Below are 23,523 nucleotides of genomic sequence, written 5' to 3' on the forward strand. Positions count from 1 at the left end.
GAGCTGTCAGGCATCAGGGAGACGAGCTGTCAGACGGCTGCCCCTGCCTGGACTCAGAGCCGGCGTCTGCTCTGCGGTCCCTCTCCCCGCTTCAGACCTTTCAGGTGGCAGATCACCTCCTTCAGCGCTGCCAACTGAACGTCCCTTCGCTGACACCCGCAGCCACTCTGGAGCTGCATTCTCCAGGCGATTCCACCTGAAACCGGCTACTCTAACACCGCACTCTGCACTCTGTGACTCTCTGTAACACCACCCCATGTAATCTTACCCATCTTTTTGTTGACTGTGAGGACCCAACCCAAACAAGGCCCCTTCATCTGCTACATCGATGACAATTTGGTGCTGCCTCACGTACCCATGATGAGGTCATTAACTTCATCCACTTTGTGCCAACTTCCACCCCGACCTCAAATTCACTTGGTCCATCTCCAGCAACATTCTCCCTTTCTTCGATCTTTCTGTCTCTATCTGGGGAGACAAACTCTTGACAGACATCTTGTACACACCCATCAACTCCCTCTGCTACCTCGACTACATCTCTTCCCACCCTGTCCCTGTCAGGATTCCATTCCATTCTCTCAATTCTTCCATCTCTGTCAAATCTGGACCCAGGATGAGGACTTTCATGCCAGATCATCAGAGATGTCCTCCTTCTTCAATCAATGTGGCATTCCCTCTCCCACCATCAACTCAGTGATCCATTACCTGCACATCTTCCCTGCTCCCCCACCTGAACACCACAAGCATGTAGTGCAGGATACCTCTTGTCCTCATCTACCACCCCACCAACACATCCTCCTCCACCATTTCTGTCACCTTCTACATGATCCCACCATATTCCCCTCTCCTCTCCTCTCTGCCTCCCACAGGGATGACTTCTTCAGTGACTTCCTTGTCCACTCCTCCCTCCCCACCATTTGTCGCCTTTGTAGCTACCCATGGGACTGCAAGAGATTCTTCACTTGTCCCCACTCCTCCTCACTCACTCACTATAACAGTATGCTCTGCCTTTTGGCTTGATTCTTACACAAGTTCCTGTTCTTAAGTATAGGTTGACATCCTGGATAGCATTTAGTTCAAAGCTTTTCTCTATATCTTGGTGCATGGGAAAAATGAACAATTCAATTCAAGTTGGTTCATTTCAAATCCAATCCCATGAAGGTCTAAGCTCCACTATGCATGTGTATCATGCATTAGGATTAAAGAAGCTTGTAATGTTGATCAGCACTACCTACTGCAGCGTTCCCTTTTACTACACAGTGTTCAGTGAGCTGTGGCCCAGGATATCAGCAAAGGGTCCTTTCCTGCAGGGAGGTCCACTCTGGCCAAGACCTTAATTCGTACCCACCATCAGCTTCTTCAAGTGGCAGTTGCCCACAACCGGCACCTGTCAGCGTTCAACAGTGCCACATCCGCAAGTGTCCTCCGTCAGCCAGATGGAGAGTGGGAGCTTGGAGCAAGGTACGTCTAAGGCCAGTCAACCCCAACCCTCACCCTGTTTAGCTGTGCCAAACGATGCCAATTTTCCATACATGGTAATATGGAGGGATTGGTGGCCAGTTAGTGAAGCAGTTAGGGCACCACTATTTCAGCTTCAATCTGGCACTGTCTGTAAGGAGTTTGCATGTTTTCCTATGTGTACATGGGTTTTCCCTGGGTTCTCCAGTTTCTCCCCACCCTTAAAAAGTGTACAGGGGTGGTTGTAGATTAATTGGGGTGTTTGGGCAGCACAGCTTCATGGCTAGAAGGGCCTGTTACCATGCTGTACATCTAAAAAAATTTGTCCAGCAAATATTATGGCAGAATTTTGATGAGAAGTTTGATGCTTTTGTTTAGGTGTTGGCTCCGAGTGGCCTTTGACTTCTGAGTGCAGAGTACTTTGAAGTGGAGACCAAGCTAGGCTCAAGCCTCGACGGGCTGTGATTTACTCAGCTCATGCCCACGCCAGGATAACACCCCCATTGATCAAACCGACAACGCTTCCTGAGGACTGTTGCCTGGTGAGGTACCAGTGACCTCCACTGCAGTCGGGTTCCATGTGTTCAGGAGAAGAGGAGGCATGGAAATTGGCCAGACGTCAAGCCAAATGTTTCAGATGCAGATCAGAACTTGCCACCTTCTCCTCATGGTAGAGAAGGATGTCCATCAGCCTTTCAGGTCCAGGGGTGCTCTCCCATCAATCACAGGCACTTGCTTATGACCGGGTCTCACATACTCCACCCAGCACTCTCCCAATATACCCAAGGCCTATCCTGCAAGGAGCTACAAGCAGCAGCTCTCTGCCCACACAGGTACAGCTCCCCTGACCCACACGTCTGTGGGAGGTTGGAGGGAACTGTGGGCAAGTGGGGAAGGTATCCTTGCATGGCAAGGAAAACATCAAACATCCAGCTAGACACTGCCGGTGGTCGGAAATGAGCCTGAGTCTCTGGAGCTGCGAGGCATCAGTTCCACCTGCTGCTCCACTACATGGCCAGTCATTTGTAATAATCCATGATGGCTTTCCATCGTTCACTCAATGCAGTACCCTGGTGCTGCTACCATTGTTGTAAGGCAACATAAGGACAGACAAGGATGTGCAAGGATGAGGAAGTTGACAGGGTGGTTTTAAAGGTATATGATGTGCTGGCCATCATTAATTGGGGGATTGAGTTCAAAAGCTGCAAGGTAGTGTTACAGCTCGAGAAAACTTTGATTAGATCACACGGTGTATGTGTTCACTTCTGTTTGCCTCATTACAGGAAGGATGTAGAGACTGCATAAGAGATTTAGCAGGATGCAGCCTGGTTTGGAGAACATGGCATATAAAACAAGGTTGACAGAGCCAGGGCTTTTCTCTCTGGAGCAATGGAGGATGAGAGGAGATTTGATAGAGTTATATATAAGATTATGAAGGGCTTCGATAGGGTGGACGGCCAACACCTCATTCCCAGGGAGGCAAGAGCAAATACCAGAGGACACCTGCTTAAGGGAAGCTCAGGGGAGGTACGTTTTTTTACAGAGTGTGGTGGGTGCCTAGAATCCTTTTCTGAGGTGGTGGTAGAGGTTGGCACAATAGGGTCATTCAAAGGACCCTTGGATAGGCACATATTTGTAAGAACAATACAGGATTATGATTGGATTGCCATAGGGTAGATTTACAGAGGTCAGTGCAACATCATGGGCTGAAGGGCCTGTACTGTACTGTAATGTTTTATGTTCAAATTAACCATGACTTTATCTTCTGTGGCATGAACTAATCCTCATCCTGAGGGTGATGTTCTATCTCTGAGGTGGCATCACTGCAACCCAGCCTTTCTGATTCGAGGACTGTAGTTCTTCTCCCTCTTTGATTTGTCCTATGGAATTGTTGATGGTGTCCTTAGATGGGAGCTCCTCTTCAGGAAGATGCTGCCTCCCCTCTCCAGTTCTGTCCCATGGGCCAGTCTGGGTAGTGTGATCTCATTTCTGGAATGGGATTTAATCCACACCCCTGATTCACAGGCTGCCATCCCCCAGAATCCATCAATAAAGGGTCCCAATCTAAACCTTGATTGACCATCTCTCCATGGGCACTGCCTTATCTGTTATGTTCCTCCAGCTTCTCTGGCCTCACTCAACATTCCAGCATCACTGTCAATTGAAGGCTCGTCGCATTTAATAGGATCCTCTTTTTCTCTCAATAGTCGGGAGATACTATCTCATTTCTGTTAATAATATCCTACATTTATTATAACATTGCCCAAAAGTCAACAACTAATCAAGTAGCCACAAGAAAGCTGCAGGGTTACTTGGTGGAACACTGAAGATTATAGCACAGCTTGGGCCCACAATATTGAGCTGGCCCATGTAAAACTAGTTCACAACAATCTCACCCTTCCCTACCTATCACGCATAACCCTTTTTTTTTCTTATATCCATGTGCCTGTCTCAGAGTCTTTTGAATGTCCCTATTGTATTGGCCTCTGCCACCACCTCTGCCAATGCACTCCAGGCCCCCACCGCTCTCAGAGTATAAAAACTCCATTGACCTTAAACAGATGTCCTCAGGCATTCACTTTTGTCAGCCTGAGAAGAAGTGCTGGCTGTCCACCTTGCATACCTCTATGAAGGCACCTCTCACCCTTTTGTCACTACAAAAAGGAAGCCCCTAGCTCTGTCACCCTTGCTTCATGAGCCATGTTCTCCAATCCATGTAGAATTTCCTCTGCGCCCTCTCCAAAGCAACTACATCCTTGCTGCAATGAAGCGACTGGAACTGTAGCCACCAAACAGTGAATGAATTGAATTATCGGGACTTTCAAGATTCAATTTGTTGTTATTGTTATAAAACTGTCGAATTCCATGAAATTCCTTTTTTGCCTGCTGCAAGGCAGATGGATTCTCCACCGGCAGGGATTGTCTAAGTGCTGCATCACAGGAAACTAACCCCAGTCTGAGTTTGTGTGACCTGCTGATTGTTTGGAAATGCTTTCAGTGCTCTGTGCCATGTGGCGTGGGTCTGATGGAGAGGGCCGTCCAATGCCTGACTGAGAACAGTCTGCCCAGTGAACTCTGCCGGCGCAGCCAAAAGCCACACCGTCACACTCCTTGCTTCATTCGTGCTTGTAAGTACAGAAGTTCCCTTTCCCATTCCTGCTGCAGGGTACCTGGACACATGTGTGATAACCCTAACTGCAATTCCAGCCAAATTAATTGATCCATCTCATCTGATCAGCAGGCTTCCTCAAGGGAGGCACGGTTAGCGTGATATTTCTAGAGAGCCAATGACCAGGATTTGAATCTGGCACTCTTTATATTTATTAGACTTTTTAATTCAATTGCTTACTGCTTCCCTCGACAACAATTAACAATTGTGGTAGTTTGTGTCATGGCATAGTTAGCACATTACCATTACAGCATCAGCGACCTTGGTTTGAATCCAGTGGTGTCTGTAAGGAGGTTGAACATTCTCCCATGTCTGGTTTCCTCTCTCGTTCTAAAGACATAGAGGTGAATTGGTCACATGGGTGTATTTGGGCAGTGTGGGCTCGTGAGCCGGAAGTGCCTGTTACTGTGCTGTGTCTCTGAATTTACAAACAAAAATCTACTTTTATCTCAACTGTGCAGCGTTTTGTCCATGAATCAATGGGCTATTGTGGGATGACTTTCCACAAAGGTCTGCCAGGGGGTGAACAAGAAGATGATTCACTCCCTGCAATGGCTGCAGCCAAAAGCCAACCTCCCCCACTGCTGAGATTCGCTGTCACGTATTTGGGAACTCGGCAGAAAGGGATGACTCAACACGCGATGCTGTAGTCAGCACCAAGCAGTAAGCAGAGAGGGATGAGGTGGAGAGAATCCTATTAGAGTGCAGCCACACACACCCTTTCAATGCAGTGAAGTTGAAGTGGGTCGTGACAATGGAGAAAGAACAGTTGCTCAAGACAACTTCATGGACAGATACATGAGATAGATTCTCTGATGTTTTCACGTGTATTCCCAGAGCCAGTGGTTCTAGTGAGCTCACCAGTCACAGCAGACTGAGGGGAAATAAAATTAAAGCATTTATTTCACAAAGAGCATGCAAGAACCCTCCTGTGGTGGGTTGTGAGGTTTCACCCTTTCTTTAACAACCACTAAAAAAATGACCAGGGGCCTCTATATGACTATGATTGTGGGAAAGGCCTTTCTCCAAAGGTCATGCCTTAATTAGCTGTATCCTGCAGGTCATCCTGGTCATGGGGAGTGTCAGTTACCCAGAGAGCTGGTAACCGGGAGTGCCAGTTATCTGGAGTGCCATTTACCTGGAGTGCGCTGGTTAGCTTGACTCTGCTGGTTACCTGGAGTGCTAGTTATCTAGAGTGGCAGTTAGCTGGAATGCTGGTCATCCAGAAAGTGCCAGTTATCCTGAGTGGCGGTTAATTGGAGTGCTGGTTATCCGGAGAGTGCCGGTTACCCTGAGTGCCAGAAACATGGACTGCCGGTTAGCCAGAGAGCTGGTTACTAGGAGTGCTGGTTAGCCAGAGTGTCGATTACTCAGAGAGTGCTGGTTACCCGGAGAGTACTGGTTACCTGGAGAGCACCGGTTACTTGGAGTGCTGGTTATTGGGAGCGCCAGTTACACAGAATGCTGGTTAATCAGAGTGCCGGTAACCCAGAGAGTGGTTACTAGAAGGTTAGTTACCTAGAATGTGCCAGTTACCTGGAGTGCCAGTTACAGAGAGATGGTTATCTGGAGTGCCAGTTACCCAGAGCGCTGGTTACCTGGAGTGCAGTTACAGAGAGATGATTTCCTGGAGTGCCACTTACCTGGAGTGCCAGTTACCCAGAGTGTGTAAACCCTCCCTCCCTCATAACCTTCCATTTTTCTTTCATCCATGTGCCTATCTAGGAGGGAGTCGCTTAAATGCCCCTATTGTCCCAACCTCTACCACCATCTCTGGAAAGGCATTCCAGGCACCCACAACTTTCTGATACATCCTGCTTCTGCCTTTTCTGAATTTTCTGAGTGTTGCTCAGGCCTGAAACATCAGCAATAGATCTTCCTATAGATGCTGAAAAGACCAGCTGAGTTTCTCCAGAATTTTGGTGTTTTTATTACCAGAGGACATCTGCACAAAGTGAGGGAGGAAAGTTTAGGGGAGACAACAGGGGCAAATGTTTTAAACAGAGTTGTGCAAAAGGAGACAGGGAATGGAGAGACGACGGGCAAGGAAGGTGGAGGGGGGGAAGGTAACGAAAGCCAGCGAAGTCAATATTAATGCCATCTGCTTGGAGGGTGCCTAGTTGGAAGCTGAAGTGTTGTTCCTCCAATTTACAATGTAGAGGAGACCACAGCACCAGATGCACTAGATGACCCCCCCTACAGATTCACAAGTGAAAAGTTGCTTCACTTGGAAGGACTATTTGGGGCCCCAAATGGTGATGAGGAAGGATGTGGGTGCAAATGGAGCATCTCCCGAGGCCACAGGGGCAGGTACTAAGGGGACAAGGGAGTCTCGGAGGGAGTGGTCCCTAAGAGAGGAGAATTTGTGTCTAGTGGTAGGATCACGTAGTAGGTGACAGAAATAACAGAGGAGGATGTATTGGATGCAGAGGCTGATGGGGTGGTTGGTGAGGGCAAGAGGAATCCTATCCTTATTGTGTGTAGGGGCAGAGGGGGTCAGAGCAGATGAGCAGGTTATGTAGGATCTGTGGTGAGTGCCAAGTTGATGATGGTAGAGGGAAAGCCATGTTGTTGAAGAAAGAGGACATAGCTAATGATCTGCCATGAAAATCCTCATCCAAGGTGCAGTTGCAATGGACACTGAGAAATTGAGAGAATGGAATAGATCCTTCCAGGGGACAGGGTGGGAAGAGGTGTAGTCGAGTTAGCTGTGAGAGTTGGTGGGTTTAGAGAAGTCTGTCGAGAGTTTGTCTCAAGATGGAGACAGAGAGAGGAGATCAAGGAAAGGGAGAATGTTGCTAGAGATGGACCAAGTGAATTTGAGGTCAGGGTGTTTGTTGTTCCTGCTCTGGGAAAAGATCTGGCCGTCTGCCTTATCTCTTCCTCTTATAATCCTGTAGACCTCCATCAAGTCTCCTCTCATCCTTATTGCTCCAAAGAGAAAAGCCTGCTAACCTTGCCTCATAAGACATATTTTCCAGACCAAACAACACCCTGGTGAATCTCCTCCACATCCAGCCTGTTATGAGGTGACCAGAACTGAACACAATACTGTATTCTAAGTATTGTCTCACCAGAGATGTATAGAACTGCATCATCACCTCATTGAACTCAATCCCCCTACTAATGAAGCCCAGTTTCCTATAGGCCATCTTAACTATCGTATCACCCTGCACAACAACCTTGAGAGGTCTATGGATTTGGACACCAGGTCTCGCTGCTCTTTTAAATTATTAAGTATCCTACCATTACTCTGCCTTCAAGTTTGACCTTACAAATTGAAAACCTCACATTTATCTGGATTGAACTCCATCTGCCACTTTTACGCCCAACTCTTCACCCTGTCTATATCTTATTGTGACCTACGACAACCTTCAACACTATGCACAACCACCTTCATATCATCCCCAAACTTTGACCCTCTACCTCTTTCTCCAGGTCATCTATAAAAAATCACAAAAACTGAGCTCCCAGGACAGATTCTTGTGGAACTTGACTAGTCACTGACCTCCAGGTAGAATACTTTCCTTCCATTATTATTCTCTGTTTTCTATAGACAGACCAATTCTGTATCCACTCGCCTCATTCCTCATGACTTTTTGTATGAGTCACCCATGGGGGACCTTGTCAAAAGCCTTACTAAAATCCATATCCACCATATCTATTGCCCTACCTTCATCAATTTATTTTTGTTACCTCCTCAAAAAAAAATCAATTAGGCTCGTGAGGCAGGACCATCCTCACTCATAACCATGCTGACTATTTCTGAATAGACTGTACTTCTCAGAATGCTCAGAAATCTGTCCTTAGCAATCCTTCCCAAAGGTTTGCCCACCACTGATGGAAGACTCACCGGTCTATAATTCCCAGGACTCTCCCTGTTACCTTTTTTAAATAAGGAGACCCCATTTCCCATTCTCCAATCTTCTGGCTGCTACCCAGAACCAAAGAGGATGTAAAGACCATTGCCAACACCTGAGCTATCTCTTCCAATAGTAGCCTGACTTATATCTCCTCTGGTCCCAGGGACTTATCAATCCTTATGTTTTTAATAAGATCTTAGCACTTCAGTTTTCTTAAGTCACCCTTCCTTCACTCTCATCATCCTTTGGTTCTTCACGTATACATAGAATGCCTTCAAGTTTTCCCTAATCCTACTTGCCAAGGCCTTTCCATACCTCGTTCTAACTCTCATAAGTCCTTTCTTAAGTTTGTTCCTGGCTACCATATAATTCTCATGAGCCCTTCTTGTTTTTGTTTGTTTCCTCAACATAATGAATGCTTCTTTCTTCCTCTTAACTAGTTGCTTCTCCTGGTTCTCTTTTCCTACTACCCATAACAACAACCCTGTGATTTTGGCACTGTTCCAAAATGTACCTATCTCTTCCTCAGTGTCCCAAGGTCTATTTGGGGGCCTGTAGAGAACTCCCCATACAATGTTTGCTCCCTTCCTAGATCTGAATTCCACCCACACCAACTCAGTAGACCCTTCCTCCATAGCGTCCACTCTTTCTGGAGCCATGATATTATCCCTGACCAATAATGTACCACATCCCCCACCCACCCAACTTTTACTTCCCGTTCTACAGCCTGCATCAGCCGATCCTGTCTTTGTGTCACCCAAGTTCCTGGAATTACCACAACATCATAGTTCCTCATCCTCATCCATGCTCTGTTCATCTCCTTTATTCTTAACACTCCTTGCATTGAAATATTTACATTTCAAACCATTCAGCTGATGATATTTCTGCTTCCTCCACTGTGTAACCTTCCTCACAAACCCACAACACATTGCATCATCCTTTCCACCTTCTGCTCTGTTCTCTGCCCTCACATTTTGGATCCCATCCCCTTGCCAAACAAGGTTAAACCCTTCCCATCACCAGTAGCAAACTTGCCCACCAGGATATTGATCCCTCTCCAGTTCAGGTGCAGCCCATCCATTTTCTACAGGTCAGGCCTTCCCCAGAAGAGATCCCAATGATCCAGAAAACTGAACCCCTGACCCCTGCACCAACCCTTCAGCCACACATCCATCTGCCACAACTTCCTGTTCTGACCCTCTCTGATGCGTGGCACAGGCATTACTACCCCTGAGGTCCTGCTTTTTAACTTCTTTCCCAGCTCTTTATATTCCCTCTTCAGGGCTTCATCCCTACTCCTATCTATATTATTGGTACCAGCATGGACCACAATATCTGGCTGCTCCCCCTCCCCCTCCAGAATGCTATGAACTCGATCAGCGATTTCCCTGACCCTGGCACCTGGGAGGCAACACAACATCCAGGAGCCTCGTTCTTGTTCATAGATCTTCCTATCTGTTCACTGAACCAATTAGTTCCCAATTACCTTCGCTCTCCTTTTCTCCCCTTTCCCTTCTTAGCTAAAGGCAAGACTCTGTGCCAGAGATGTAACCACTGTGACTTGTCCCTAGTAGATTACTCCCCCCTACAGTATTGTTGAGGGGAACAGCCAGAAAGGTGCTCTGCATTGACCTGCCTCTTCTCCTGCCCTCCCCTAACAGTCATCCAGTTACCTGTCTCTTGGGTGTGACTCTCTCATATCGCTGTCTATCACCTTTTCTGCCTCTCGAAAAATCTGGAGTTCATCTAGCTCCCGCTCCAGTTCCTTAACATATCTGTCAGGAGCTACAGCTGGATGCACCTTTTGCAGGTGTAGTCATCAGGGACACTTGTGCTCTCCCACATTTCCCACAACCTGTGGTTGGAGTAATCCACTGCCCCACCTGCTATCTCCATTCCTTACTTTTTGTTACTGTGCAAAGATCTTACCTGACCTTTCCTGTTGCACATCCTCAGTCTTTGCTCGTCGAAGCCTCTCAAGCCAAAGCCTCTCAATTCCCATGCCTACACTGGGCCAAAGCCTCCCACACTCTCCACGCTGGCTTGAGCTTCCCTTCTTTTCACATGCTGCAGGCTCTACCTGCAACCCAGACTCCAACTCATCAGCGCTCCTCTTATCTTTTAAACGTCCCTGACCTCAAGCCCAGCTCCCGATGCTCACCAATTGCTGAGTTCTTCTGAATCTTATTTGTGCACACTTTCCAGATTAATGACATCCTTCCAACAGTAAAGTAACTAGAATATTTCACACAATATTTTTAAGTGTTCTCTTGCAACATGTGCAACATGATCTCCCAGCTCCTGTGCTCAAATCCACAAACACCATCTTCAAGTCGTCAAGTCACTTTAATTTATCGTTCATCCCATCCTCGAACGGTAAAGACGAGATAGCATTTCTCCAAGACCATGGAGCATATTTACATAAATATAAGTTATAATAGAAATATTAAGACGTTTACAGTAAAAATCCACGGTACCCTATCCATAAATATTCTGGGAATTCAGGAGCCTGATGACTTGGGGGAAAAAACTGTTGCTCAATCTGAACGTAAGGGCCCGAGTGCTGCAGAACCTCCATGTTCATCATGGTAGGAAGAGAGATGATGATCTTTTCCACTGACCTCAGTATCCTTTGCAGGGTCTTATGGTCCGACAATGTACAGCTTCCAAAGTAGGCAGCGATGCAGTTGCACAGTAAAGCATGATCTATTGCACAAAGATTGAAGTTGCTGAGACTGAAGGCTTTTATTTGCAAGAGACGGACAGCATCCCTGTGTTGGTTGCTCACACTGATCCCGGAATTTAACTGGGGAGCAGGCTTGTAGCATGACAGCCTTTATGGGGAAGAAAGGGGAGGAGTCATGAGCCAGCCAGTGAGAGGAGGGTCAACCAGGAAAGGTCATGATATTTACATATGACAAATATATACAATAGTGGTTTCACCACTATCTCTTGATACATCATCTGTAGAATGTAGTGAGGATGGAGGGTGGGAGATGAACTTCCCTCAGCCTTCGCAGGAAGTAGAGGTGCTGCTGGGCTTTCTTGGCCATTTTGCTGGTGTTAAGGGATCAGGTGAGATTCTCACCCCGAGGAACTTGATGCTCTTGACGATCCCAACGGTGGAACCATTGGGAACCATCAATGGTCAGTAGAGCGTGGTCCCCCTGGGCCCTCCTGAAGCCGACAACCATCTCTTTGGCTTTTTCATCACTGTCTATCTGTGTTGCCACCTACATGGAATGGAACTGTACCCCTAGTCTCCATGCTCTGCAACACTTCCCTCGGTCTTACCATTTACTGTGTAAGTCCTGCCCTGGTTACTTATCAATACCTCTCACCGATCCAAACAGTCTTTTGTCAACCCACTCATCAGTTGATTCAGATCCCACTGAAATCTGAGATTAACTTCCACATTTTCAATACAGACCCAACTTTAATGTCATCCATAAACTTATTAACTGTGCTCACTACATTTTTATCCAGATTGTTCATATAAATATGAAACAACAGTGGCCCCAACACTGATCCCTGCAGCACGCTACTGGTCACAGACCTCCAACCCGAGTACCCTTCACTGACCCTCTCCATCTCCTCCCACCAAGCCAATTCTTGATCCATTTGGGCATCTCACCCTGGATCCTGTGTGATCTGACCAGCCTTCCTGCAAGGCCTTGTCTGGGGCCTTGTCTGGGGCCTTGTTGAAGGCTATGCAGTCAACATCTACCATTCTGTCCACCTCAATCTTCTTGCTCATCTCTTCAAAAAACTCAATTAAATTCATGAGGCACAACTTCCCACACACAAAGCCCAGCTTACTCTCCTCAATCAGTCTTTGCCTTTCCAAATGCATACAGATCCTGTCCATCTAGATCATCACGAGTAATTTTCCCATGACTAACATTAAGCTCACCAGCCTGAGGAGTCACATGATGGAGTAGTGGCCGGTCGGGGAACTCCAGCCCTCTCCGGAAAAGTTTAAAAAAATCACACAAAACACAAAGGCACAAACATAAAAATAAAATAAAGTGAAAGTAAAGGTGGGAAGAAAATGGCAGCGAAGAAAGAAAAGTCGAAAGCAACAGGAAGAAGAGAAGAAGAAAGAACGTCGGAAGAAGAAGGTGAAGGCCTTACCTGTCCGAGGAGGCCCGCCGCGGAGAGAGAAGCCCGCTCCCTAAGGTCAGTTGAAGTCCCGAGCTCGGGACTACAAAAATGGCTCACGGAGCCAAGTAAAAGTGCACAACCGCGCATGTGCGACTCCTCGCGCATGCACGATGCGCATGAAAAAAAAACACTGACGGGAGGGGGGACCAGCTGAGGAGTCGATCTCCACAGCTGAGAATGACAGCTACAACACAACAACAGGAAGAGAACATAGAAAACAACGAGAACAAGAAAGAAGAGAGTAAAAAGAAAACAAGGAAACAACAGATGACCAACACAGAGGAAGAAGAAGAAGAAGAACAAAGAGAAATGGAAGAAGAAGGGAAAGGCAAGACAATGGATATATTTTGTTTTAAAGAATATATGGAATCAGTAAAAGAATGGCAATTACAAGAATTTAGTGAAATAAAAAGAAGAATTAAAAGTACAGAAGAAAAAATGAATAGATTAGAGATGGTCATGTCGGATATAGGAAAAAGAGTGGACAAGGTGGAAGAATGAGAAACAGCCGTAGAAATGGAAGTAGAGGACTTAAAAAAGAAATTAGAAGAATTTAATAAAAAAGTTAAAGAGACACAAGAGCTGTTAGCTCAGAAGATAGATATAATGGAAAATTATAATAGAAGAAATAATATAAAGATAGTGGGCCTTAAGGAAGATGAAGAAGGCAAGAATATGAGAGAATTTATAAAAGATTGTATCCACAGGGTCCTAGGAAGACCAGAATTACAGGAAGAAATGGAAATAGAAAGGGCACATAGAACATTAGCCCCGAAACCACAGCCACAACAAAAACCAAGATCCATTTTAGTAAAATTCCTAAGATATACAACAAGAGAAAATATATTGGAGAAAGCAATGAAGAAAATAAGAGAAGACAAAAAGCCATTGGAATACAAAGGTCAAAAATTTTTTTTCTATCCAGACATAAGTTTTGAACTCTTGAAGAAGAGAAAGGAGTTTAATCCAGCAAAAGCAATCCTATGGAAAAAAGGATATAAATTTATGCTAAAGTACCCAGCGGTACTTAAAATAGTTATTCCAGGGCAGCAAAACAGATTATTCTCAGATCCGGAGGAAGCATGAAAATTTGCAGAACAACTACAAAACAGGCAGAGAGATGAAGACATGTAACGAGAGTAAAAATGACCACGAACTATATGTATGTGTGTATATGGGTATATATATACATATTTGTGAATGTATATATATGTGTACATGAGTGTATCCATATTTAAAGGAAAATATATAGAGTATAGATAAGAATTAATAAGGGAAAGAAAGGGAAGAGAGGAAGTAAGGAGGGAATTAAGAGAGTGACCTTTGTTATGTATGAAAATTAAAATCTTTTCTGGGGGGGCTGGGTGGGGAGGAGTTAAGGTCACTGCGAAATCAGTTGACACTTGCGAGTGAATTCGCAAATCCAAATGGAGAGGGGATATGTGGTTGCCCGACAAGGGATAAAGGGCAACTCAGGAAGGGGAGGGGATAGTGGGGTTAAAGAAATTTTAGATAGGAGAATAAGGGAAATGTTTGATGTTTTAGAAATGTTGTCTTATAAAGTGTTCAAAACAAGAAAGCAGAAATGGATAAGAAGGAAAGGTGATGATGAGGAAACGGAAAGGAAAGATAAACAAAGTATGAAATGGCTACGTTGAACTATATGACTTTAAATATTAACGGAATACATAACCAAATCAAAAGGAAGAAACTGCTAAATTTACTGAAAAAAGAAAAAATTGATATAGCATTCGTGCAAGAAACACATTTAACTGAAATGGAGCACAAGAAATTAAAGAGAGATTGGGTAGGACATGTAACAGCAGCATCATATAATTCAAAAGCTAGAGGAGTAGCTATATTAATCAGTAAAAATGTACCAATTAAAATAGAAGAGGAAATAATAGATCCAGCAGGGAGATAAGTAATAATAAAATGTCAGATATATTCGGAGTTTTGGAATTTACTCAATGTATATTCACCTAACGAAGAAGATCAAAAATTTATGCAAGATATTTTTTTGAAGATAGCAGACACGCAAGGGAACATACTAATAGGAGGGGATTTCAACCTTAATTTGGATTCAAACATGGATAAAACTGGGAAAAAAATTAACAGAAAGAACAAAGTAACCAAATTTATAATTAAATCGATGCAAGAAATGCAACTTTAGGATATATGGAGGAAACAACACCCAAAGGAAAAGGAATATTCATATTATTCTGGTAGACATAAAAGATACTCAAGAATAGACCTATTCCTGTTATCAGCTCGTATGCAAGACAGAGTAAGAAAAACAGAATATAAAGCTAGAATATTATCGGACCACTCACCCCTGATATTGACAATAGAGTTAGAGGACATCCCTCCAAGAATGTATAGATGGAGATTAAACTCCATGCTACTTAAAGAGCAGGATTTTAGAGAATTCATTGAAAGACAAATTAAAATGTACTTTGAAATAAATACAGAATCAGTGAAAGATAAGTTTATACTATGGGACGCATGAAAGCGTTCATCAGAGGGCAAATAATAAGTTATGTAACCAAGATGAAGAAGGACTACAATCAGGAAACAGAGCAGTTGGAAAGGGAAATAGCAAATATAGAAAAAGAATTAGTAATGAAGGAAGACACAACTAAAAGAAGAGAATTGGCAGATAAAAAAATAAAATATGAAACACTACAAACATATAAGGTGGAGAAGAACATAATGAAGACAAAACAGAAATATTATGAACTAGGAGAAAAAACGCACAAAATTCTAGCGTGGCAGCTTAAGACAGAACAAACTAAGAAAATGGTATTGGCATCAAAGAAAAAAGACAAACAAATCACATATAATCCAACGGAGATTAATGAAAACTTCAGAGAATTCTACGAACAATGATACCAAACTGAAAACGAATGGAAAGAAGACAAAATAGATGAATTTTTAACTAAAATTGAACTACCAAAATTACAAATAGAGGAACAAAATAAATTGACAGAACCATTTGAAATAGTAGAAATACAAGAGATTATAAAAAAACTACCAAATAATAAAACATCAGGAGAGGATGGATTCTCAATAGAATTCTATAAAATATTTAAAGATTTATTAATTCCTCCCCTCCTGGAAGTAATCAACCAGATTGATAAAACACAAAGCTTACCAGATTCATGCAAAACAGCAATAATTACAGTAAAACCAAAGACAGGGAAAGATCCACTCGCACCAGCGTCATATAGACCAATATCTTTACTTAACACAGATTATAAGATAATAGCTAAACTATTAGCAAACAGATTAGCCGACTATGTACCAAAAATAGTAAATCTAGACCAAACTGGATTTATTAAAAAAAGACGAACAACAGACAATATTTGTAAATTTATTAACTTAATTCATGCAGTAGAAGGAAATAAAGCTCCAACAGTAGCAGTTGCTTTAGACGCAGAGAAGGCCTTTGACAGAGTAGAATGGAATTATTTATTCAAAGTATTGCAAAAATTCAGTTTACCAGAGAAGTATATTAATTGGATTAAAGCATTATATAAGGGGCCATTGGCGAAAGTGACAGTAAATGGATATATATCAAAGCAATTTAACTTAAGCAGATCAACAAGGCAGGGATGCCCACTATCACCCTTATTGTTCGCGTTAGCTATAGAACCACTAGCAGAATTGATAAGAACAGAAAATAAAATAAAAGGGATAAAAATAAAAGACAAGGAATATAAAATCAGTTTATTTGCAGATGACGTTATAGTATACTTAACAGAACCAGAAATATCAATAAAAGAATTACATAAGAAATTGAAGGAATATGGAGAAGTGTCGGGTTACAAGATTAACGCAAATAAAAGTGAAGCAATGCCAATGAATAATGCGGATTTCTCAAAATTTAAGAAAGAATCACCATTCAGATGGCAAATGCAAGCAATATGATACCTAGGTATACAAATAAATAAAAACCTTGGCCATCTATATAAACTCAATTATTATCCACTAATGAAAAAATTACAGGACGACTTAGAGCATTGGAAAGACTTACCACTAACACTAATAGGAAGGATAAACTGTATTAAAATGAACATTTTCCCAAGGATACAATACCTATTTCAGGCATTGCCAATACACTTGACGGAGAAATTCTTCAAGGAGTAAAAGAAAATAATAAGGAAATTTTTATGGAAAGGGGGGAAACCGAGGATAGCACTAGATAAATTAACAGAATGGTATAAACAAGGAGGCTTACAACTGCCAAACTTTAAAAATTATTATAGAGCCGCACAATTAAGATACCTATCAGATTTTTATCAAACAAGGGAAAAGCCAGATTGGACTAGATTAGAACTAGATAAAATAGGGGAGAAGATACCCGAACATATATTATATAAATGGGATGAAAAATTGGTACAACGTAGGAATTCTCCAGTATTACATCATCTCCTCAATATTTGGAAGAAGATTCATGTAGAAAGGAATAAAACAAATTACCAATTACCAAAACTAATACTGACGCAAAATCAGCTAATCCCTTTTACAATAGATAACCTTTCCTTTAGAGAATGGGAGAAAAAAGGGATCAAAAGAATAGAAAATTGCTTTTCAGGAAATAAATTATTATCCTTTGAACAAATGAAGGATCAATATAATATAACTCAAGATACAGTGTTGGCATACTACCAACTGAAATCCTACTTGAAGGACAAATTGGGAAGCAGTCTGAGGTTACGAGAGGGAAGTAATTTTAAATATGTGATTACAGACACAATGATAATCAAAAAATTTACAACAAATATGTATATTAAACTGCAAGAAAAGGAGAATGAGGAAACAAATGGTAAAACTAAACAAAAATGGAAACAAGATTTAAACATAAAGATAAAGTAGGAAGCATGGGAGAAGTTATGCTCTGGAACTATGAGAAATACAATAAACATGAGGTTACGTATGATACAATATAACTGGATACACAGGCTATACATTACACCTCAAAAGTTAAATAAATGGGACCCAACAGTATCTGACAGATGTTTTCACTGTAAAAAGGAAATGGGAACAACAATTCATGCAATTTGGACATGTGAGAAAGTGAAAAAAATTTTGGGAAGATCTAAACCAGATATTAAATAAAATCACAAAAAGCAATATACCAAGAAACCCAGAGATCTTCCTCCTAAGTAACATAAAAAACAAAGAATTTGGACTTGATTTGGATGGTGCACAAAAAAGATTTGTTAGGATAGCCCTAGCTGTAGCAAAAAAATGTACTATGTCAGCCTGGAAATTAGAAGATAATTTGAGAATACAACAATGGTACATAGAAATGAATAAATGTATTCCACTAGAAAAAATAACATATAATTTAAGAAATAACATTACAATATTTGAACAAATATGGGAGCCATACATGAGACACAATAGAGAAAACCTACCGGGGACATCTACCACCTAAAATGACAGAAGGAGAAGGAAATGAAAAGAATTGACTCAGTGGAATTTCTTGTTTATTTTTATTGAGTGACAACATTGTTTGACGGGTTTAATGTATCTTAGATTCTGAACTTCAAATGAATGGGAGGGGAGGTAGGGAGGGTGGGATGGGAAGGGGGGGGGGGGGGGGGGAGAAAACGACACTGTATATATTTGAAAAGAAAAATGTATGTATCTTGATCAATGTGGTTTATAGTGTGAAAAATAAAAAAAATTTAAAAAAAGCTCACCAGCCTGTCGAACCAGTCCTGACCTTGCAGCCTTTCTTAAATAAAAAAAATCCCTGAGTTCCCATTCTCCATGTCCTTCTCCAATGGGACCTTGCTCACCTCTGCGTTGATCCACCAGCAGCCCTGTTCTTCCCCTAGTTGCAGCACATAGCATGGTCCGTGGAGAGGGCTGGTTGTACTGGGATGGTGGTCACCATCCCCTGACCCACACCCTAGTGGCCTTGGCTTCCCTGAGTTCCTGGGTCTGCAACATATCCTGACTGATCATCAGCAGTGTTGTGATGCATAGGATGCAATGAACAGGTCTAGCCCCTGCTGGGATCTCCCCTTCCTCCTTATCTGTGGACTGCCCCTATGAGCCGACCTAAGCCTGTGCATCCAGGATCAGTAGAAGACACCCCTGAGTTCCCAAGATCAGAATAATTATGTCAAAGAATGTGGAAACCAGCCGTCTGGCCCAATCTGCCCATGCCAACCAAAATATCCAACCTACACTGGTTCTACCTGCCGACATTTGGCCCATACCTCTCTCAACCCATCCTATTCAAGTATATGTCCAATTTTTTCTTCAACGTTGCAATAGTCCCTCCCTCAACCCCCTCCTCCAGTAGCCCGTTCCATACACCCACCAGCCTCTGTGTAGAAAAAGTTATCCCTCAGGTTCCTGTTATATCTCTCCTCCCTCACCTTAAATCCACGTCCTTTGGTCACCGATTACTCTACTGTGACCAAAAGACTCTCTGCATTCACCTGATCTATTCCTCCCATGATTTTTTCCACCTCTATGAGATCACCCCTCATCCTCCTGCTCTCAAGGAATGAAACCCCAGCCTGCTCAACCTCGCGCTGACACTCAGGACTGAGTGCTGGCAACATCATCACCAGCTTTCTCTGCACCCTCTCCAGCTTGACATCTTCTTTCCGATAGTACAGTGATCAAAACTGACCACAATATCAGGGCTGGGGGATGATCTGGCGTGGGCCACAGGGTATTGGATCACCTGCTCCTTCACCATTGTGCATCCGCTCTTGTCTCACACCGAGCAGAGCACCCAAATGCTGTTCTTTCAATCAAAGAGGGTGGTGAATCAGTGAAATTCATTGCCCTGGACAACTGTGGAGGCCAAGTCATTGGCAGATTTAAGGGCTAGGTTCTATATCAGGGAGATAACACTGGACAACGAATATTTTGCTACCTGAAACACATTTGGGTGTATTTTACAGATTTTGGGCTGCTCCTCATGACAATCACCTTAACATTTTTCTATCGTCCAATTTTTTAGGTATAACCTATTTTTGTGATTTCTTGCCATGGTTAAAATCTACTAGTATATTGCCTACAAAGCAAGCTGTTTTTGTCAGTCCAAGCATTCCTGGCCATGAACTTAGTGCAGGTGCAATGCAAATGTTGCCTTTGACAGGCTATAAAAGCAACTCACACATACAGGTGCTGTGTAGCACATTAATCTCGATTGAACAGATGTTGATGCATATGTTCTTCAGGCAATAGTGTGGTGAGTGTACTTAACAATAGTATTTATTGTCTTCAGGAAGATTCAATGCAACATAAATGTCAATGTTGCCACAGCTGCGAATCTTTGTTACATTTGTGGCGAGAATACAATTAAAGGTCAAAGACGCAGCATGAACAGAGTGAACCTATGAGCTCTCCACTTGTAAAATTGGTGACTAAAACAAACCCTGGGCTCCTCACATTTGTTGTGCAGTCCACCCGAGAGCTTGGCTCAGAGGTACATGATGCAATTAAACATGCAAAATTCAAAAACAGTTAATTTAATGCTTTTCCAACTTGGGACACGATACAGCAAATCTAAAATTATCTTTGGATTCAGTTTGAACCTGTCTATCATAATTCCCATTTCTTTTTCAACAAGAAAACCTTTTGAAAAAATAATTGTTGTCCAGGGTAATTAAGGGTTATGAGGAGAAGGCAGGAGAATGGAGTTGAAAAGGAGAGGAAATCAGCCATGATGGAATGGTGCAGTGCACAATGGGCCAAATGGTCTTATTCTGCTCCAATGTCTGATGGTTTATAAGAGTTAGGTCCTCTTCAAGCCTCATTGGGTCTTCTATAATCTGCAGGTTAACACAGTAAAGGATGGCAAACTGAGACCAAGTCCAAAGGTCAGCCACGCCACAATCTTCAAGTTCATGTGCACCAAGGTGCAGTGATAGAGGTTGTTTTGCAAGCAGACCAGTTAGACATTTCATACATAGTACAACAAGTAAGACACAGTCATAAAGTTCAGAGCCAAAGGGAGAGGTCAGTCAGTTAGTTCACAGCAAAGGTAACTTAATTGCACTGGTGTAAGGTTGATTCAGGACTGGGATAATGATGGGAAAGAAAATGTCCTTTAACCCTGTGGTGTGTGATCTCACATGGAAATACTGAGGGTGACAGGCCCTTCCTGTCCACAAGCCTGCACTCCCATATGACCAATTAACCCACTAACCCTGTATGTCTTTGGAATGTAGGAGGCATCCAGGCAACCTGAAAGAAAGCCACAGGGACATGGGAGATTGTACATACTCCTTCCAGACAGTGGCTGATTCGAACCTGGTCACTGGTGCTGTAATAGAGTTGCACCGTGCTGGTCAAATCTTCAAATGCTGCCACAGACACCTCCTGCATATAATATTCAATGTTTTAAAGGTGATGTCTCAGCAAGTTGCCGTGATATCCAGAAGACAAAAGAGATACAGAAGGATGGAGAATACCTGCTCAAAATTGAAGGCAAACTCAGAAAGGTATGGATTTAGATTTGAATTTATTGACACATGCAGTGAAAAGTGTTGTATTGTGCAGTATCCAGGCATCAAACACAGCACCCTCTCAGGTGTCACTTTGGATTTCATCTTTCACACGGTGAACCGCACGGTGAAGCTCGCAGTGAACCGCTTGGTGAACCTCACAGTGAACCACACGGTGAATCTCATGGTCAACCGCACAGTGAACTGCATGGTGAACCACATGGTGAACATTGCAGTGAAGTGCACGGTGAACCTCAAAATGAGCCACATGGTGAATTGGACAGTGAATCTCACAGTTAACCACATGGTGAACCTTTCAGTGAAGTGCATGGTGAACCTCACAGTGAACCACATGGTGAACCTCGCAGTGAACCGCACAGTAAACCACACAGTGAATCTCGCAGTGAACCATATGGTGAACTGCACAGTGAACCTCGCAGTGAACCACATAGTTAACCACATGGTGAACATCGCAGTCAAGTACACAGTGAACCACATGGTGAACCGCATGGTGAACCTCGCAGTTAACCGTATGGTGAACCACATGGTGAATATCGCAGTCAAGTACACGGTGAACCACATGGTGAACTACATGGTTAACCTCGCAGTTAACCGCATGGTGAACCTCGCAGTCAACTGCATGGTGAACCTTGCAGTTAACCATATGGTGAACCTCACAGTGAACCACATGGTGAACTGCATGGTGAGCCTCGCAGTTAACCGTATGGTGAACCACATGGTGAATATCGCAGTCAAGTACATGGTGAACCTCGCAGTGAACCACATGGTGAACAGCATGGTGAACCTCGCAGTTAACTGCATGTGGTGAACCACATGGTGAACCTCACAGTGAAGTGCATGGTGAACCAAATGGTGAACCTCGCAGTGAACCACATGGTAAACCACATGGTAAACTGTGCAGTGAACCACATGGTGAACCACACGGTAAACCACACAGTGAACCTCGCAGTGAACCATATGGTGAACTGCATGGTGAACCTCGCAGTTAACCGCATGGTGAACCACATGGTGAACCTCACAGTGTAGTGCATGGTGAACCTCACAGTGAACCAAGTGGTGAACCTTGCAGTGAACCATATGGTGAACCTCACAGTGAACCACATGGTGAACTGCATGGTGAGCCTCACAGTTAACCGCATGGTGAACCTTGCAGTTAACTGTATGGTGAACCACATGGTGAACCTCACAGTGAACCAAATGGTGAACCACATGGTGAATCTTGCAGTGAACCGCATGTTTAACCTTGCAGTGAACCACACATGGTGAACCTTGCAGTTAACTACAGAGTGAGCCATATGGTGAACCACACAGTGAAACTCACAGTGAACCACGGTGAACTCCATGGTGAACCTCACAGTGAATCACACGGTGAACTGCACGGTGAACCTCTCAGTGAATCACATGGTGAACCGCACATTGAATTGCATGGTGAACTGAACAGTGAACCACTTGGTGAACCACATGGTGAACCAACCGGTGAACCTCACAGTTAACCTCACAATGAACCACATGGTGAACCACCTGATGAATCACAGCGAGAACCACACAGTGAACTGCATGGTGAACCTCACAGTAATCACGGAGTGAACCTCATGGTGAACCTCACAGTGAACCTCATGGTGAACCAAACAGTGAACCGCATGGTAAACCTTGCAATTAACCTCACGGTGTACTGCACGATGAACCTTGCAGTTAACCACATGGTGAACCTCACAGTGAACCGCATGGTGAACCACACAGTAAACCTCGCAGTGAACCACATGATGTACTGCACAGTGAACCAGGCAGTGAACCACATGGTGAACCACACGGTGAACCTCGCAGTGAACTGCATGGTGAACCACATGGTGAACCTCGCAGTGAACTGCATGGTGAACCACACAGTGAACCGCACGGTGAACCTCTCGGTGAACCGCACGGTGAACGTTACAGTGAACCTCATGGTGAACCTTGCAGTGAACCTTACAGTGAACCACATGGTGAACCTCGCAGTGAACTGCACAGTGAACTACATGGTAAACCTCACAGTAAACACACAGTGAACCACATGGTGAACCGCATGGTGAAACTCGCAGTAAACCACATGGCGAACCGCTCAGTGAACTGCATGGCGAACTGTACAGTGAACTGCATGGTGAACCTCACTGTGAGCCATACGGTGAACCACACAGTGAATCTCTCAGTGAACCTTGCAGTGAACTGCATGGTGAATCTCGCAGTGAACCACATGGTGAACCACACAGTGAACCACACAGTGAACCTCACAGTGAACTTCACGGTGAACCACATTGTGTACCTCACAGCGAACCACACGGTGAACCTCGCAGTGAACCACATGGTGAACCACATTGTGTACCTCACAGCG

The 23,523-nt window shown here is 43.6% G+C and overlaps 1 protein-coding gene across 6 annotated transcripts in view; it reads left to right on the plus strand.

The window, feature by feature from the left end:
- Window positions 1-23,523, plus strand: part of LOC138745789 (A disintegrin and metalloproteinase with thrombospondin motifs 20-like) — a 381,593-nt gene that overhangs the window by 331,385 nt on the left and 26,685 nt on the right. For all 6 annotated transcript variants that reach the window (XM_069903086.1, XM_069903087.1, XM_069903089.1 and 3 more), the window contains 3 exons: window positions 1,261-1,461; window positions 4,457-4,586; window positions 21,040-21,134. In XM_069903086.1, the coding sequence (XP_069759187.1) occupies window positions 1,261-1,461; window positions 4,457-4,586; window positions 21,040-21,134 (426 nt within the window). The remainder of the gene's footprint in view (window positions 1-1,260; window positions 1,462-4,456; window positions 4,587-21,039; window positions 21,135-23,523) is intronic.

The sequence above is a fragment of the Narcine bancroftii genome, chromosome 11, assembly GCF_036971445.1.
Source record: "Narcine bancroftii isolate sNarBan1 chromosome 11, sNarBan1.hap1, whole genome shotgun sequence".
Lineage (NCBI taxonomy): Eukaryota > Metazoa > Chordata > Chondrichthyes > Torpediniformes > Narcinidae > Narcine > Narcine bancroftii.